The 17,728-nt window shown below is 37.4% G+C and overlaps 1 protein-coding gene across 1 annotated transcript in view; it reads right to left on the reverse strand.

The window, feature by feature from the left end:
* Positions 1-1,330: 1,330 nt before the first annotated feature.
* The window catches only part of OVCH1 (ovochymase 1), a 55,173-nt gene continuing 38,775 nt past the window's right edge, over positions 1,331-17,728 (reverse strand). Inside the window, 6 exon segments of the mRNA XM_034646014.1 lie at positions 1,331-1,410; positions 3,820-4,044; positions 5,303-5,338; positions 11,834-11,973; positions 12,674-12,809; positions 14,369-14,494. Of these exon segments, the coding sequence (XP_034501905.1) occupies positions 1,331-1,410; positions 3,820-4,044; positions 5,303-5,338; positions 11,834-11,973; positions 12,674-12,809; positions 14,369-14,494 (743 nt within the window).

The raw sequence follows: 17,728 nt of genomic DNA on the forward strand, positions 1-17,728 counted from the left end.
TTTGTTCTAAAATAACCCTGGACATTGGATTGCTCACCTTGAATACATGACATGGAACTTACAAGCATTTTCTCTTTTTGAACAGTTCTAATTGCTAGACTGTTCTTCATGTTGAATCAAAAAGCATCAATGGAACGATTGTCACATGGTTGGTGTAGTACCCAAGAATATAAGCATTTGAATCAGCCTCTAAGAAAGTGAGAGATTTTGCTATAAAGGGAAGCAGAGAAATGGGGCAATAGCTACATTTCTTGATCTATTTTGTCTTCAATGATGGGTAATACTAGAACATGTTTGAAACTGATGAGAGTGATAGTGGAGATCCAGGATGTCTGAGAGAGGTTAACTAGAGGACATTTGTAAGAAGATGATAATTCTCAAATTTTTATCTCTAGCCCAGACTTTCCCTCNTAATACTAGAACATGTTTGAAACTGATGAGAGTGATAGTGGAGATCCAGGATGTCTGAGGTTAACTAGAGGACATTTGTAAGAAGATGATAATTCTCAAATTTTTATCTCTAGCCCAGACTTTCCCTCTAGCTCGAGAGTTCAATCTGAATGTATCATAGCATTAAGAATTGAAAGCGGCCCAAACAGAACTCTCCCCACAAATCTATTTCTCCTTCCAGCATTTCCCATCTCTGTAGATGCTAACCTCTCACACAGGAGCCATCCTTGATTTGCATATTTAATCCCATATGCAATCCACCCAGAAATCCTATTAGATCTGTCCACTTCACTTGCACTCCATTAGTGCCACCCCCTTTTAAGGCAATATGTATTTTTTAAAACAGTACTAACAGAACATTCTGCAAGGATGGAACGTTCTGTTTGAGGGCTGCCTGCTACGGCATTCACTCACCACATGCAGCAACTGAGCACTTACCTGTGGCCAATATCCCTTTTATTTCTTTTTAACTAATTTAAATTGAAATAACAACAGGGACTGGACGGTGCAGGTCTAGAATAACACAAGAGCCTCATGACTTCAGACACAATGCACCCTGTCACCAGAAAACTCACTCCTGACACAGCAGCTAGAGCACCCTTCAGATTAGTCCCTTGTCAAAAACCTTTTACGGCCTCCAGTAGATTGGAACGAAATTCAAACTCATTACCACAGTCTGAGCTGCACAGGGACAAAGCCTCATTCCAGTCTGTCCTCACTCAGTCTCCAATCACTCTGACCCCTGACACTACCCCAACTTACCAAGCTTTTTCTACCTGCAAGGCCATCTTCTCACCTATTTTTTCATCAAATATTTACGAAGTGTTGGGTAGCACTCTACTGACGTCTGGAGATGGAGCAACGAATACGAGACCAAGTCCTACTCTCGGGAAATTTTCATCCTGGTGGAGGGAGACAGATGATAGACAAATATACACTCTGTCAGGTCACGATAAATGCCTAGAAGAAAAGATGGAGGAGGCCTGTTTACGTCATGTGATACCTTAGATGAGGGAACATCTGAACAGACACCTGAATGAACTGAGGAAATGTACCCTTCCTTTGCAACTTACTTCCCTCAGATTACTTTTGACAAGCAGTAATTATTTGATTATTGTTATATATTATCATCTTATTTATTGTCCATCTTTCCAAAGAGAAGATGGCAGAGATCATTTCTGACTTGTTCACCGTTGTGTCTCCAGTGTGCCTAATCCATTAGGTAATGCTCAGTAATGAATGAATTCAACCTGTACATTTAATATAATGTTTACTGGTTACTGATGTCCTAACATTCACGGGGAAAATGAAAGAAGACCAGATGAACCTAAATTTTGGTAATTTATTTTCATTAAAATATTGTAAAAGCATTGCAATGGAAACTATTTGGGTGTTTTGGACCACTTCATTTACACATACACAAATAATTAAAAACAGTTAAAAACTGATGAATTCTACTTACATGAATAAAAAGATTTATTAAGAAAAGGTAATGTGGTTCCATATACGGGATAGCCCATTTCACTGGCTGCAAAATTAGCAATGGGAATCCATGTTCAGTGATTTAAAAATGCTTATACAAATTGCATGTTTCATTGAAATGAAATTATATAAATATATAAAATTGTATGAAATAAAATTGTATAAACTATCAAACTAATGGTAGCTTCCTTCTTATAGAGATTTATATAAGCTGATTATAAAAATATGAATAGTCTTAATAATTTNTATATAATAATTTGACACTTCTGAATTAACTTGTCAGAACTTTCAAAGAGTAACAGTGTCGCTAGATGGAAGAATACTAAAGAGTAAGAAAGAGAAAAGTAGCCCCTGACATTGAGAAACGGGTTTGGGACTCACAACTAGACCATGTTGTTCTCCTGTTGGACATAATCCCACAGAACAGCAACATCAGACAGGACTATTTGAATCTATGATACGGTGAGACAAAAACAAGGCCATGTGCAACCACTAAACTACAAAACATCGACCTCTCTTGGCTAAAATGAGGGCTTGCCACTTCTTTACCAAATGCGGTTTTATCCTAATTTGAGTCAGGCCTCCCTATGATTGAGATCCCAACCGTAAAATTGCTCCACTTCCTAACAGCAACCAATCTAGAGCCAAGTCCACTTTCTTAGACCCTCTCCAAAATTACCTAACCAAAGCCCAAATCCTGTAATAGGTTCTAACTCCCTCTTACTGAGACACCCCATAGTGTGATCCTGGCGTCTTTGGCTGAAGGGCATTGGCGAGAGGATTATGGGGTCTGATGCTCATTTCATCTTAAGGAGAACGAATAGTTTGGGAAATGTTGTATCTGCCCCTCTCCCTCAACACTAATTGCTTGAGATTCCTTGACAGGAACCAAATTCACTGATAGGAAAAAGTTAGGTACCGTTAGAATTTCAAAGCAAATTGCTGAGCTTATGGGTGTTACATATCCTGTAATATCACAGGAGGGGTCAAGATCTTGGAAAAAGACAGTATCAAAAGTCTCCTCTTGCTGTTTGGGATAGGTGGGTTGTAAGGGCGTCCCAAGGAGCGGAACTCATTGGAGACTGAAGAAGGTGATGCAACATTGGATTACAAAAGCGTTGGAAAAGTTTTCTTCTATGAGTCAGTCTCAGAACAGGATATTGCCTGATAGTCAAGCGTGACAGACACCATGTGGCCAATAAATCCCCAAAAATTATTTAAACAAGTTGGCCTTTTTCTCCTTTTAAATTTACCCTGGGTCTAAAAAAAGGCCGCTGTTACGGTGAAGATGAAACCTGAGAGAACACATTTTCGAAAAGTTACCAAAATTCAGAAATTGAAACCTCTTAAAATATAGGACCTCCTGAGAAAAACAAAATTAGGATGCCCCCTAATCGTAAAATGAGATGAATCGCTGCTAAAATCAGGAAGAGCAAGAATTACAGGTGAAGATGCGGTGAGTGTGGGGTCAAGCTCATCCCGTTGTGCTCACTAATGCTCTGGGATTCTGATGATGGACCACATGAAAAATCACTGACAACAAATCATATGCTTCCCAAGGTAAACGTAGGTCATATTTTCCACATATATGCATTGTATAAATGCTTATGTAAATGCCACATAATGTAGGCCAGTTAAGAAAGATCAGTTTAGGGGCGCCTGGGTGGCTCAGCCCTTAAGCTTAAGCGTCTGCCTTCGGCTCAGGTCATGATCCCAGGGTCCTGTGATAGAGCCCGCATCGCATTGGGCTCCCTGCTCGGCGGGAAGCCTGCTCCTCCCTCTCCCCCTCCCCTTTCTTGTGTTCCCTCTCTTGCTGTCTCTGTCAAATAAATTAAAAAAAAAAAAAAGACTGTGACTTCAGTTAAAAAAAAAAAAAAATCAGTTTACCACGTAATCTTGATTGCTGATCTGGTCCATCATAAATACTGAAATAATCCCATTCACAGTTCCAAGATTCTTCTGTCGTAAAGTCTTTAATCACTGCCTTCATTTTATTTCCTGACTTGGAATAAAAAGTCCAAGTGCAGTTCAGCATGTTGGGATAAACGTTAGGATAATTGGGAGATGTGATCTCAGTAGAACTAACTGGAATCAAATCCAATAATGGACATCCTTGAAGAAAAAAAGAAAAAAATTATTTAACACAATAATCCAGGAGTTGAGTTACTTTCTGAATCTAGTTTTAATGTCTGCAACCAGGTCATTACAACCTAAATGGTAGTGTACTTTTATTGATCTGTCACTCTTACTTCGTATCCATAGTTCCTTATGTATACTGACACGGGATTAATGACTTCTGTTCTGAAAAACTGACACCTCCACAGAAGACAGACTGAAGTTCTTTGACTGCAATTCACAAACTGAACTGCTAAATCACCCACATCCACATTTCAGTGTAATTTGTTGCTTATATTTAATTAATATTCAATCTTAATGTTCATGATGATGAGAAATAGATTTTATTATCTTCAGTCCACCGATGATAGTGATCTATCACTTTGATATTCAACAGATATGCCCTAAGACTTATAGGACTTCCCCAAATTTGCAAATGCCACAATAATATTTCATTTCCCACATAGTGCAGAAAGAGAGAACTTTGACACCATAAAATATGAGCAGAGAACAAGGCAAGCAGGTTGAGAAGCAGACCTGGGTCCTCTTTAGACTGAATTCCTGAATAAATTATGTGCTCCTCAAGTTCAGCCTCATGGCATGTACAATTCAAATTGCAAACATTGATCAGTTAGGGAAATTTGGATAGCTCTCAGATAGTTGAAACATAGACATTAAGATTCACCAGAGCTAAGGGGGTACACCAAAAAAGAGAATTGAAGAATTCAGTGACATTTTGGGCTTACTCCAAAAGTCTAAGGTTCATCCAACCTAAAAGCAATGCCATCCAAAAATTGATTTACTTCACCAATAATCTTACCCCTTAGTTCCACTATGCAATGGTCCAGGGAAAAACAAAGCAAAAAATATATATGTAATCCAAAAGGCATAACACATATGGAAAGAATGGCAATGGATAGACTTCACGTAGCTACAAGGATTCCATTAACAAAACAAATGTTTCTCACCCACTAATCGAGTAAGGTGCTACCCCCTCACTCTCTATTCCCTAACAGGCCCCAGATCAGGTCTCCACTACCCCCAAAATTTGACATTAAGGAAATTAATACAAATTCACATTTTACTATAAAGTAACTAGAATCAGGCCACAAACACCTGAATGTTTTTGACAGAAGTCAGAGTGCACTTCTTACTACACAGTGTTTAGAAGCAAGGGCATTATCCACTCTATTTTCATAATATCATATAACCAAAGTCAAGCCAGCTGGATTCCTTACCTCCATTGTGGTCTTACCTTTATCATTAACTTTATGTTTTCCTCTCATGGAATCTAGAATAAGAGAATATTCAGTGTCAATACATCCAACTAGCTACTTTATACTTCTTTATTCTTCTGATTATAAAAGTGATATATGCAACTTATAAAAATTTTCAAAATACAGAGAGTTCAAAGAAGATAAAAAGTCTCCTGTAGTTCCAGCCTATAAATAACCAGTATTCATATTTTAATATAAATCTGGCCAGGTCTTTTCCTATGCTATGTATACATTTTTTAAAAAATTGTATGCTACTTTACACCATTAAAACCTTTTTCCTCCATTTAATTTATTGTGACTATTTTTCCATACCACTAAATATTTCACATAAACTTTAATGATTCTATATTTCTGATTCACACATATAATTTGTATTGATCTATTTTAATTTGTAATCTCAAAAATATGAATGATGAGTCAGATCTTTAAAAACTACATACATGTGCTATATATTTTGCTGTCATTGTAAAATGTCTGCACTAATGGTTTTCTGTGTTTATCTGAACACAGAAATTGAATATGTACAATAACAGTCTCCTGAGTTGACTCCTGTTCATCCATTGGCTCTCGGCCAGGGGGGTTCCCATAAGCCAACGGATGCATTTGTTACCCATTCACTGGGTATGGAGCTACCTCCTCACCCTCTTCTCCCTAATCTGCCCCAGCTGAAATGCCGTTCCCTTTATTCAAACAAACAGTTATTGTGCAGCAGCTATTTGCTAGGCACCATTGCAGGTTTGGAGACAACAGCATTAAGCTTGAGATGCCTATCAGATGTCCAAGTGGAGGGGGGAGGCAATTGGTGATACAGAGCTGGAGGTCAAAAATAAAAAAGAAGTTGGGAGTTATCTGCATATGGATGGTAGTGAAAGCTAGGGTTTGGGTAAGGTCACTAGGGAGTGAGTAAGGTAAAGATGAAATGAGAGTCAAGGACTATGTCCAGGGACACCTCTACCTTTAGTGGTAGAGAAAATGAAGAGCAGCCATCCAAGAGACTCTGAAGGAGATCAGTGAAGTAAGAGGACAGCTAAGGAGAATGGTTTCCTCCTAAGGTCCTCCTAAGGAGGCTGAGACAAGTAGATTCTAGAAGGAAGGAGAGCTCATCTCTGTCAAACGTTGTTAGGGCTGAGAAGGATCTCTTGGATCTGGACTTGGGGAAGTCACTGGTAACTTTGGTAAGACCAATGCCTGTGATATGGTAACAAAGAAAGTCCTATGGGAATGGATCTAAGAAAAAAATGAGGGCAAAGGAGTAGAAATAAATCTCATGGAGTTCTGTGATAAGANATGAGGGCAAAGGAGTAGAAATAAATCTCATGGAGTTCTGTGATAAGAGAACAAAGAAATTAAAGTTTTCCTACAATTCCATTGCCATCCTTTACCAAACTAAGATCCCTCCACTGTATGTTTTTACGGTACACTATATATTTCCTTCAAAACAATAGTTTTTTGGTCTATATTTTTCTATATGATTATTTGATTATTGACTATCTCTACCACTAGACTATAAACTCTACTAGGGCAGAGACTGTTACCAGACTAAATTAAATACTTTTAGTAGAAATGCCTCTCCAATTGTATTCCAATTAACATTTTTAATGAGTATAAATTGATTAATCTTAAGGACGAAAGCAATTCTAATAACTGTTCAGAATTAAACCTAAATTGCAAATTAATAGTTCTTCATTTTCATAATACTATCAGTGTCTTCACCCAAATCATGGAAATGTTGGGCAAAGCATATTTTTCAATAACCTGGTTGNAATAACTGTTCAGAATTAAACCTAAATTGCAAATTAATAGTTCTTCATTTTCATAATACTATCAGTGTCTTCTCCCAAATCATGGAAATGTTGGGCAAAGCATATTTTTCAATAACCTGGTTTCAACAAATATAAATGAACTATCCATCAAACAAGTGAAAAAGAATATATTAGTACAAGGAAATTAATTTCAAAAGAGAAAAACTACTTGAAACTTCTATGCTAGTGATAAAAGTTTCCCCCTATATTGTTATAATCATCTAAGTCCCCCCAAAATAGACAAAATTCTTTGGTGCTTTAAGAAAAAATGACAGATCTGATCAATCTTAATAGAGGTTTAGTTTGAGGCCCCCACAGATTATAGAAGTCATATCTTAAACACTGTCCTTTCCTTCTCCTCTAAAGCAGACAAATACAATAGAGAATTCAGTCTGTTCAATGACAGATTTTTCCTAATAACGGAAAAAACAAAAACATACACATAAACATATATGAAAGCAACAGACTTAAAAGAAATATGAAAAGAATATCTCAAAGAAAATTCTTCCATGGCCAAATGGACATTGTATGTGAAAATCAACATCACTAGAGGACCATGAGATTTTAATGAAGGTGAATTTCCTCCACACAATTTTCCTAGCCCAAAATAAAGAAAAAACAAAGCAGCATACAAAAACTTACCACACATCAAAGCAAAGGTTATTGAGCAAAGTAAGAGAAAAAAAATCCTATTTTTGAAATTATGAATTTATACCTNGTGAATTTCCTCCACACAATTTTCCTAGCCCAAAATAAAGAAAAAACAAAGCAGCATACAAAAACTTACCACGCATCAAAGCAAAGGTTATTGAGCAAAGTAAGAGAAAAAAAAATCCTATTTTTGAAATTATGAATTTATACCTTATCCACTCCCAAGAATATAAAAATGAGAAAATTAAGCTGAAGAAAACCCAATTAGAATAGAGAGAAAGATATTCCAGATTCCTTAATCAAAGCAGTTCTAAGGACAGGGCTCCCTCTAAACCAACTAGAGCACAGGACCCAGCTGCTACAATGTCTAGAATAACCTAGGTAGATCTCTTTAAAGTGATGTATTATAAAAGATGACATGGTCTAGCTAGGTCCTCAGGGAACTAAACAGTTACTCTTGTCAAGACTGAAATAAGATAATCATATATATGGAGTATATTTGAGCCTCAGCTACATACAACCTTCATTTATCCACAGCCTAGTGAAATGAATAAGAGGCAAGGTATAGCAATTGGCATGCTTCCTATCACAAACCATTTCTACCTTTAAGTGATCATAGTTTTTTTCTGAAACGAACATTCTAACAAAAGTAGTTTGCTCTAACATTCAATAGGATCAAGGTTTCAAGTCAACAATCTTAAGAATTAAGCTTTTCTCTCTTACTGAAAAACTCTGCTCTTTTTAGTAAACAGATGGCCAGAGGATCAACTTCACTGTGTCAAGAAACAAAGAAATTTAATTTAGACGTATGGGAACTTATAGGTGAATACTCACTAAGCTTTTTTATCTGTGAAAAGAGGCTAATGGTTAATCCAGGGCTTTATGGTCTCAAAAAATCATGTGGGTCAAGAGTTTGTCATCTCTTGAGAAAGGAACAAAATAAAAATCAAAAGCTTTGGATACTCTGGTTTTAACTTGAAATTTAATTAGGGCTGAGTCTCCCAAAACATTTTCAGCTAGTCCTATTTACTTTATTTTTAAGATTTTATTTATTTATTCATGAGAGACACAGAGAGAGAAAGCACAGCAGGGGGAGCGGCAGGCAGAGAGAGAAGCAGGCTCCCCTCTGAGCAGGGAGCCCGATGCGGAACTCGATCCCAGGACCCTGAGATCATGACCTGAGCCGAAGGCAGTCGCTTAACCAACTGAGCCACCCAGGTGCCCAAATCCTGTTTATTTTAAAGATAGTTATTATTAGTTTCTATCTTACTCTCTTAAAAAAAAAATTCCCATAGGATTTTGCTGGGAAATAACACTATATTTCTACATTACTTTGGTGTGAATTAATGTTAATTCTGTCTTCCAGTTTTAGAACATGGTACATTTCTCTGTTCACATCTCTATGTTCATGCGTATGTGTGTAAAGTTTTCTATCTGCACAATAAATCTCAAATTTAATTTTAGGGTTATGTCAAAAAGAAAACCACAGGCCCAAAATGGAGTCGCTTATGTGAGGCCACATCACCAAACCGGGGCTTAATCTCTAACCTAATTGCAGTTTCAACCTCCCCTAGAAATGCAGTCTTTTTTTTTTTTTTTAAAGATTTTATTTATTTATGTGACAGACAGCCAGTGAGAGAGGGAATACAGCAGGGGAGTGGGAGAGGAAGAAGCAGGCTCCCAGCGGAGGAGCCGGATGTGGGACTCAATCCCAGAACGCCGGGATCACGCCCTGAGCAGAAGGCAGACGGCAGACGCTTAATGACTGTGCTACCCAGGTGCCCCTAGAGATGCAGTCTTAACCAGTCGGGAATTTTCTGGCCAGCACCAGTGAGGTAAAGCGTCACATGGGCTCTCTCCATTCCCCCAAAGGAAAAGGAGGTAATATGTGTAAGATGCCCTTTCTTTTCTTCTGCTAACCATCCTGCCCCCTTTCTATAAAATCCTTTCTTTTCGTACAGCTCCTCAGAGCATCCCTCTACTTGCCAGATCGCATGCTGCCCGATGCAGGAGTCCCTTAATAAAGCCATTAGACCTTCAAATTTATTTGGCTGCGTTTTGTTTAACAGTTATTCCTAATTGTAGGTTTTTTGTTGCTAATTAAAATGATTTTTCCATTACATCTTTTATTATTTTACTATATGGTTTTAAGGATGTGATTGCTGTATACTTACATCTATTTTTCCTCACATGGTAGTTTTATTATAGGTAATACATTTTTCAATATTAAACTATCCTTGAATTCTTGAGATAAGTTATATTTGGTTATGCTTAATACTGAGAAACCTATTGACCTCATGCATTGAGCCAACCCCTGGAACTTGTATACTTCACTTGCAAAAACTGACATTTTAGGAAGGAGATAGGAAATGGTACATATGTTTTATGAACTTTTTCTAAGAAAAACAGGTATACAGTTAGTTCATTAACATTAGAAAGTATAACTAATACAGCTAATGTACTCTTTCCCCTTTTTTCTGTATTTCTTTGTTCTTCCAAACTGGGTATACTCTGACACCCCACTGACGGAGAGGCGCTAGGGAAACAGCAGTCTAATCTTTTCTTCTAAGCAACGCAATTTTAAGAATAGGAATGAAAACATATGTTTCTAATTCAAACATGGTAGAAGCTAGTTTGCTTTTATATGACCACGCATTCTCTCACTTAATTCTCAAAACAATCTCATTGGCAGTACAAGTAACAGACATCCTGTAAGGCAAGAAAGGAAGAAGTATAGCTAATTTCCAAGAATATTGGGGGCAGATTCTGTATTTTCTCCACAAGAAGCTGTGGCCTCGTTGATACGAAACACCCCAGTTAATAAATAATAATAATAATGATAAAACTATCAGTGTTTATTAACATTTTCTTAAGTGGAAACATGGAGATTTTTAGTGTGTCTACTTCTGGGATGATAAAGTAAGTCCAAAGAATAAAAGAACGGTGGTTTAGCAATTGGCTGTTTGATCAACTCTGGCAGGATCCTATCTGCCAGAGGGAAGAGGGACATTGGCATCTAGGTCTCTCTTAGGGAGTCAGAGGTCAGCATCATGCCACACCGCCTCTCCCTCTGGGCCAGCAGGTTTCATCAGGCGTAAGTGTCCTTGACAAAGTAAATTGGGAATTTATAGCACACATGTAGGTATGTGGTGGTAGTGATAGTGGGCTGTTTCTTCTTGTAAACTGCATAAAAAGCAAAACAGATCTTGTTGTTCTCCTGTCATTCAGGAAACAGAGTCTGAGAAAGCTTTGGGAACATTCCCCAAATCATTTAACTACTATGTGGTAGAACTGAGATCTGCATCCAGTGCCATCAAATTTCCATCAGGACTGCTATTATCACATCACATCGGGTAACGTTGGTCAGCCAGCTCAAGCCCCATTTCATTCCCTTTGCCCCTAGTCATCTCCCATTCAGGCCAGGGAGACTAAAATCTGCTATAGGATTCTTGGAAATATGTTTGTTTTCTCGATGGTGTCCTCCTTTCTCTGTGTCCCTTCTTCCTTTTTCCTCTATGGAATGGCGAGAACTGAAGTAGCCATTATGGAACCATTAGGAAAAGGCCAAGAGAACCGCCATAACCTTAGTCTTGACAGCGCTGGACTACTGAGTTAGTGGCACATCTAGAAAACTCTGGGTTTTTCTTTCTTTCATAAAAACCAGTTTAAGTCAATGTAATGAGGTGTCCAGCTACTATCTAATTAGCCACTTAATGCATTTTCTGGTGGATATTGTTTTGCCTGATTAATATTATAGTCTCAATTTGTGTGTGTGTTACATCTGTCTAAAACTGCTTTATCCATCCTTTATTTTTAATATTTCTGGGCAAATTTAACCTAGGTATGACCCAAGTAAGCAGCATAATACAGTTGGGTTTTATTTTTAACTCAATCTGAGGGAGTGTTAGCTTAATCTCAATTACAAATCTAAAAAATAGTAAGTCTATTTCAGTATCACATAATTTACATCATTTGTAAGTCACACTGAATGCAAAACAATCTGGGAATATATTATTAAAAAATCAAGAGCATAGTTCTTCATGGGATATTAGTTACCTATTAATTTTTTGCCTGATCCAAATCCTTCATAAACCCATATGTGACCCTGACAGTCCAAGGGTGTCAGCTTCATCTGGAAGTTGATAATATCAAGGCGAATGATGTGATGTAAAGGGGCTGATAACTTCCCGTGGCAACTATGGCACAGATAAAAGAAAGTCATGAATGATTTCCAAATCGCACATACTGTTATTGACTTCATTCAGAATTTTATGCATCACTGTTATTGACTCTATCTGCTTCTCTGTGCTTGGGTGAAAAAACAATTTTTTACTTTAAATTGTAATAATTAAAAATATCTCTAATACTTAATTTGTGAAAAGTTTTAATTAAGTTCTCCTGTCATGTTGCTCAATTATGCATAGTCCTCTAAATTCTGATTGGCAATTTGTCTGAATTTGCCCCAAACTCCCTCACATCATGTAAATTTACTCAGGATTGATATTATACAAATCTTCGCTTTTCACTTCACACTTTAACTTTATTCTATTGTTTATTTCGAGGAAAGTTCTCTATTTTGGCAACTTAAGAACCATTTATTGAGTACCTAATATGTGTCAGAAGACTCTACATACATTATTTCAAACTCCAAAACTGTTTGATAGAGATTTGACTTTCCACTTTACCTAATAAATGATCTCTTTTGTGGAGAAAGTACACAATTTATCAACAAGGACAATCTTACACTCAGTTTTTGTATACCAAAGGCCTCAGACCAGGGATTACCTCAAAGTCTTCAAGGAGAAGAGGTGGAAAATAATGCCGTAAGCAAGGGTTGCTGCTTGTCCAAGGATCATTCACAAACTTCTTTCATCATAATGAACATTCCTTCCTCACCTCATGGTGGTTCTGTGAGAGTGTCTTGGGATCTGTAGGATTCCTCCTGGTTTAGTCAGAAGAACATCGTCCCAAGTGCCCGGGTGTTCTTGGTTTGAACTCCGGAGAAATTTGGTAGTTTTACTGCCCTTTGGACCTAAAAATAAAGAAAAAAAAAGGCAATGAAAATAAAGTTAATTTTTGAGAGGCTTATAATATGCTTTTTCAGATCAGAGAAGTCCCTTTTCCTCCCTGTTTTAGAAAAAAACCTTAACAGAAGTGGTTATTTTCACTGATAAGTTTCTGTCTGAATCATTCAAAGATAGAGAACAGCACTTCTCTCAGAATTGTCTTTGGCACAGCCTCAAGTCGATGGAAGATAATGTGGAAAAACTATAGATAATGCCAGTTCTCTGCACAATTTAATCTAAAAGCAACATTTTTTTAAAAANGAATCATTCAAAGATAGAGAACAGCACTTCTCTCAGAATTGTCTTTGGCACAGCCTCAAGTCGATGGAAGGTAATGTGGAAAAACTATAGATAATGCCAGTTCTCTGCACAATTTAATCTAAAAGCAACATTTTTTTTAAATTTTTTAAAAAGATTTTATTTTTATTTATGTGACAGAGAGACAGCCAGCGAGAGAGGGAACACAGCAGGGGGAGTGGGAGAGGAAGAAGCAGGCTCCCAGCGGAGGAGCCCGATGTGGGGCTCGATCCCGGAACACCAGGATCACGCCCTGAGCCGAAGGCAGACACTTAACGACTGCGCTACCCAGGCGCAACATTCTTAATATAGATTTTTAGGAAAACACTTCCATATGATATGCATGCTTCTCTTTATTACTCACTGAACTTCTCCCCCAAATATATCTCTGCAATGCTTTTTGGTGCCAAGGAGAGAGATTAGCTTTCAATTACCTATACCTATACCATTTTTTATACCAAAAAGCCTTATTAAGGGGCACCTGGGTAGCTCAGTCAGTTAAGTGTCTGCTTTTGGCTCAGGTCATGATCCCAGGGTACTGGGATCAAGTCCTGTATCAGGCTCCTTGCTCAGCAGGGAGCCTGCTTCACTCTGTGCCTACAGCACCCCCTGCTGTCACTCTCTCTGACAAATATATAAGATCTTTAAAAAAAGCCTTATTGAAGGGGGTGCACTCTCTCTGACAAATGAATAAAATCTTTAAAAAAAAAACCTTATTAATTACTTGTTCCAAAACGTAATCTGATAAGTCTGAATTGCATAGCATTTACATTTACAATGCTAGCATCTAATATTTGTGTAGTTTATCTTAAAAACTCATTCTAAGCTTTTATTATTATAATATCACTATAAAGAAAACTTTGATAGAGATAATACATTTTCCATTTCTAGTCAACCAGCTAACAGAACTCTTACATTCTGATTCACAGAAAAGGCTGTCTGTGGCATAAAATCACATCGCAATAAAAAATGTTGTCTTGAAATCAACATATCGGAGCCACATCCAGAAATCACAATTCTGGATGATTTACAAGTCAGTCAGGTTATCCACTGAGCAGTCTCTTTTGAAGCTGACCAATCTCAGATCCCTTAAATAGATTTTCCTTTCAAACATAAACTCCCCACAGAAACACCATTTCTTTCAAAACAATGTATATGTTTTGAAATAGCTCTAAAAAGAAAAACACTAATTTTTAACTTTATGAGTTTATGAAATGACGAAGCATACCTTGGACTCTAAAGACAATATAGCTTATGCCCAATGCACCTTGCACAAGGGAATGAAACACCACTCTCACCAGTGGTCCGGAGCTCATGAAAATCATTGGGTAAAGCCCTCTTCCATGTAATTCACCTAGGTTTAAGAAAATGAAATCTATTAAAATGCAAGAACTAAAAAAATTTTTTCAGCAGTTTCTCTACTTTAGGCATAGCAATTATTTTTATTTTTAGTGAAATATATTTGACATGTAACATTGTATAGAGTGTACACCATGTTGATTTGATACATTTATATACTATAATAGGACTGCCATTCTCGACAGTTAGCTTCTATCACCTCTCATAATTACCATTTCTTTTTTGTAGTGAAAATAACTAAGATCTAGTCCCTCAGCAAGTTTGATGATTATAATACAAATGCTGACTATATTCACTATAGTGTGCATTGGATCTCCAGGACTTGTCTAATAGTTATAAGTTTGTACCCATGAGGGAGGAATTTATTTCACTCTGCAAAATGAGGGAAACAGGGCTCCAGAATTCGAGTGACTCACCCGAAGTCAGACTGGTAGGGTGGGCACTCAGGCTCTAAACCCAAGCCCATGAATCCAGTACTCATCACAGTCTGCTATGTCATATTGCTCCCTTGAAGGACAGTAGGAAGTAAATTATTTCATCTTTAAAAGGATGCTGATATGCCATTTTTCTTCTGGTAAAGTAACCTACTTATTAAAAATATCTCACTATGAAAAATCCATGATGGAAAGGCTTCTAACTGAAAATTTATTCTTTCTCTATAGTCAGTCTTCTTTTGATTGTTTTAGGTTGAGGACCTGAGTCAAAGCCAAAAGGGAAAATTATAACCACAATTCTAAAACAATCCAGAGGGCTGATGAAGAAAGTGTGAAAAGAACCTGTGAGCTTCTTAGGATAAACTCCTCTACTATTAATAATAAGTCAGTATCATCCTACATTTATTTAAATATCACCTGCTCAGAAAGACACTTGCTGGTTATACTACAGATGACCGTATAGCCCCTACATCCCAGATTCTTCTCTTTCTTCCCACTTCATTTCCCCCCTAGCTTATCTACCTAATATACTGCAAATTTTATTTTCTTATTATGTGACCACTCCCTACTGGAATATAAGCTTGATAAGGGCAGGGATTTCTTTTGTCCATTTTGCTCACTACGGAATCCCCACAACCAAGAGGAGTGGGTCTCTAGCCCCTAGTAGAGCCTCCTTACAAGTATTTGTGGAACAAGGAAAGGAACAGATTATATCTGAGAAGAAAAGAACAAAACATATTAGATGGCATAGCACATTAGGGTAAATGCTGTTGATTTACATTCAAATATTATTTGAAAAAGGACCAAATACTTATTTGTAGCAAGTACAGATCAAGGCAGCTGTTGAATGAGTGAGTGAATGAGTGAGTCGCCGGCTCCCACAGGGAAAAAGATAGCATTTTACAACATAGAAGAGTGCTATCTGGCTTGAATAAGGGGTAACACCTCCATTATAGGCTTGCAGTTCTGCTAGCTATTATCTGAAGAGACAGAACCATTCTACAAGGTTCAAGATGACAATTTCAAATCAAAGAAATGCTAGGTTGGAAAATTATAGGGCTTCCTCAGTTAATCCACAACAAAGCCAAGCATGGTTTTCAATTGGTTATAAAGATAAAGGTAAGTTTTCCCAGAAAATGTTCCTTTTTGTAGGAGAATCTAGTATGTAATATAGTGCTACAAGTTAGAAAGAAAATCATTTTTTCTTAAAGAAAAAGACACATCATTTTACCATATGAGAAAAAACACTTCAGCAGGATTAAAGAAGTTTGTAATTAATTTTTTTTCTGAATTCAGAATAAACAATATTTAAAAAACAATGAGATAAATCAAAGATCAAAGGTGTTTGTAGATAGATTTAAACAAATTTTTAAATGTTTACATCAACATATAATAAAAATTAAAGATGCACCTAAGTGGCTCAGTGGGTTAAGCGTCAGACTCTTGGTTCTTGGTTTCGGCTCAGGTCGTGATCTCAGGGTCATGAGATCCATCCCGGTGTCAGGCTCCATGCTCAGTGGGGAGTCTCCTTTCTCCCCTACTCTTCCCTCTGCCCCTCCCCTCACTCATGTGCAGCTCTCTCAAATAAATAAATAAATAAACAAACAAATAAATAAATAAATAAAATCTTAAAAAAAATGAAAGGCAAATAGCAACCTTATGAATAAATACTTGCAACTTACGACAAAGGAAAAATATAACAGCTTTCATAAACCAATAAAAATACTCAGAAAATAGATGGTAATGACAAGAAATAAAAGTACAAATAGCTAATCAACATATGAAAAAAATTCCATTAATGATTAAAAAAAAAGTGAAAGTGCCTATCAAACTGATATATTTGGTTATACTCATGGTGCAAGAGGCTCCCATTATTGCTAATGGCAGTGAAAACTGATTTTGCTTTTCTGAAGGGTAATTTATCAGTATAGACTCGTGGAAAAAATTATGCTATGTCTCTAGGCATGATTCTAATTTGGGAAGATAGAGTAAGGAACAAAATAGCAAGATCCCTGCTTTCATGAATCTTTTATTTTAGCCAGGTAAATAAAGAAGATGATTTCAAATAGAGATCAAGGCTACAAGTGAAATAATCAGCATAGTATGATGAAAAGGACTTTGGGAGGGAATGAATGGTGCTACTTTAGACTGAGAAGTCCTCTTTGAGGAGGTGACCTATCATTCATTCACTCACTCAGTGCCTTGTAGGTCTCACAGACTGTTCCAGGTGCTGGAGAGTGTTCAAACGTGGAGATGAAAGTTTTAGCCCTCTGAAACCTCACATTCAATAGAGAAAACACAACTCACAAACATGAAAAAAATATCCTAACATTGGGAGACAGTAAGTGCTGAAGAAAAGGGGGAGGCACGAAGAACTACCAGGCAGCAGGTGATGCAATTAACAGCAATTCAGGGAGGCTTGTTAAGGTGACATTCCAGTCAAGCCCTGAGGGAGGTGAGGGACAGGGTGAGAAGGAGCTTTCTGGAGAGGGAGGAGAAGGAGCTGGACAAGGGCCCTGAGATGAGAATGACAGCACCTGATCATGTGAGTCAGGGAGGGGGACGGAAGGTCGTGCTAGGGGTTCTGGATTTTATTCCAGCTACAAGAAGACCTGGAGCTGTTGACCAAGGCAGATGGGGAAGGCCACCTGATTGCAGGGGGAAAAAAGTACAAATTGGACAGGCCAGTTAATAGCTTTGTTCCATAGTCTAAGGGAGACAGTATTTTTAAAAAAGATTTTATTTGTTTGAGAGAGAAAGAGAGAGAGAGCATGAGAGCAGGTAGAGGGGCAAAA

Source organism: Ailuropoda melanoleuca, chromosome 16 (assembly GCF_002007445.2).
Source record: "Ailuropoda melanoleuca isolate Jingjing chromosome 16, ASM200744v2, whole genome shotgun sequence".
Classification (NCBI taxonomy): Eukaryota; Metazoa; Chordata; class Mammalia; order Carnivora; family Ursidae; genus Ailuropoda; species Ailuropoda melanoleuca.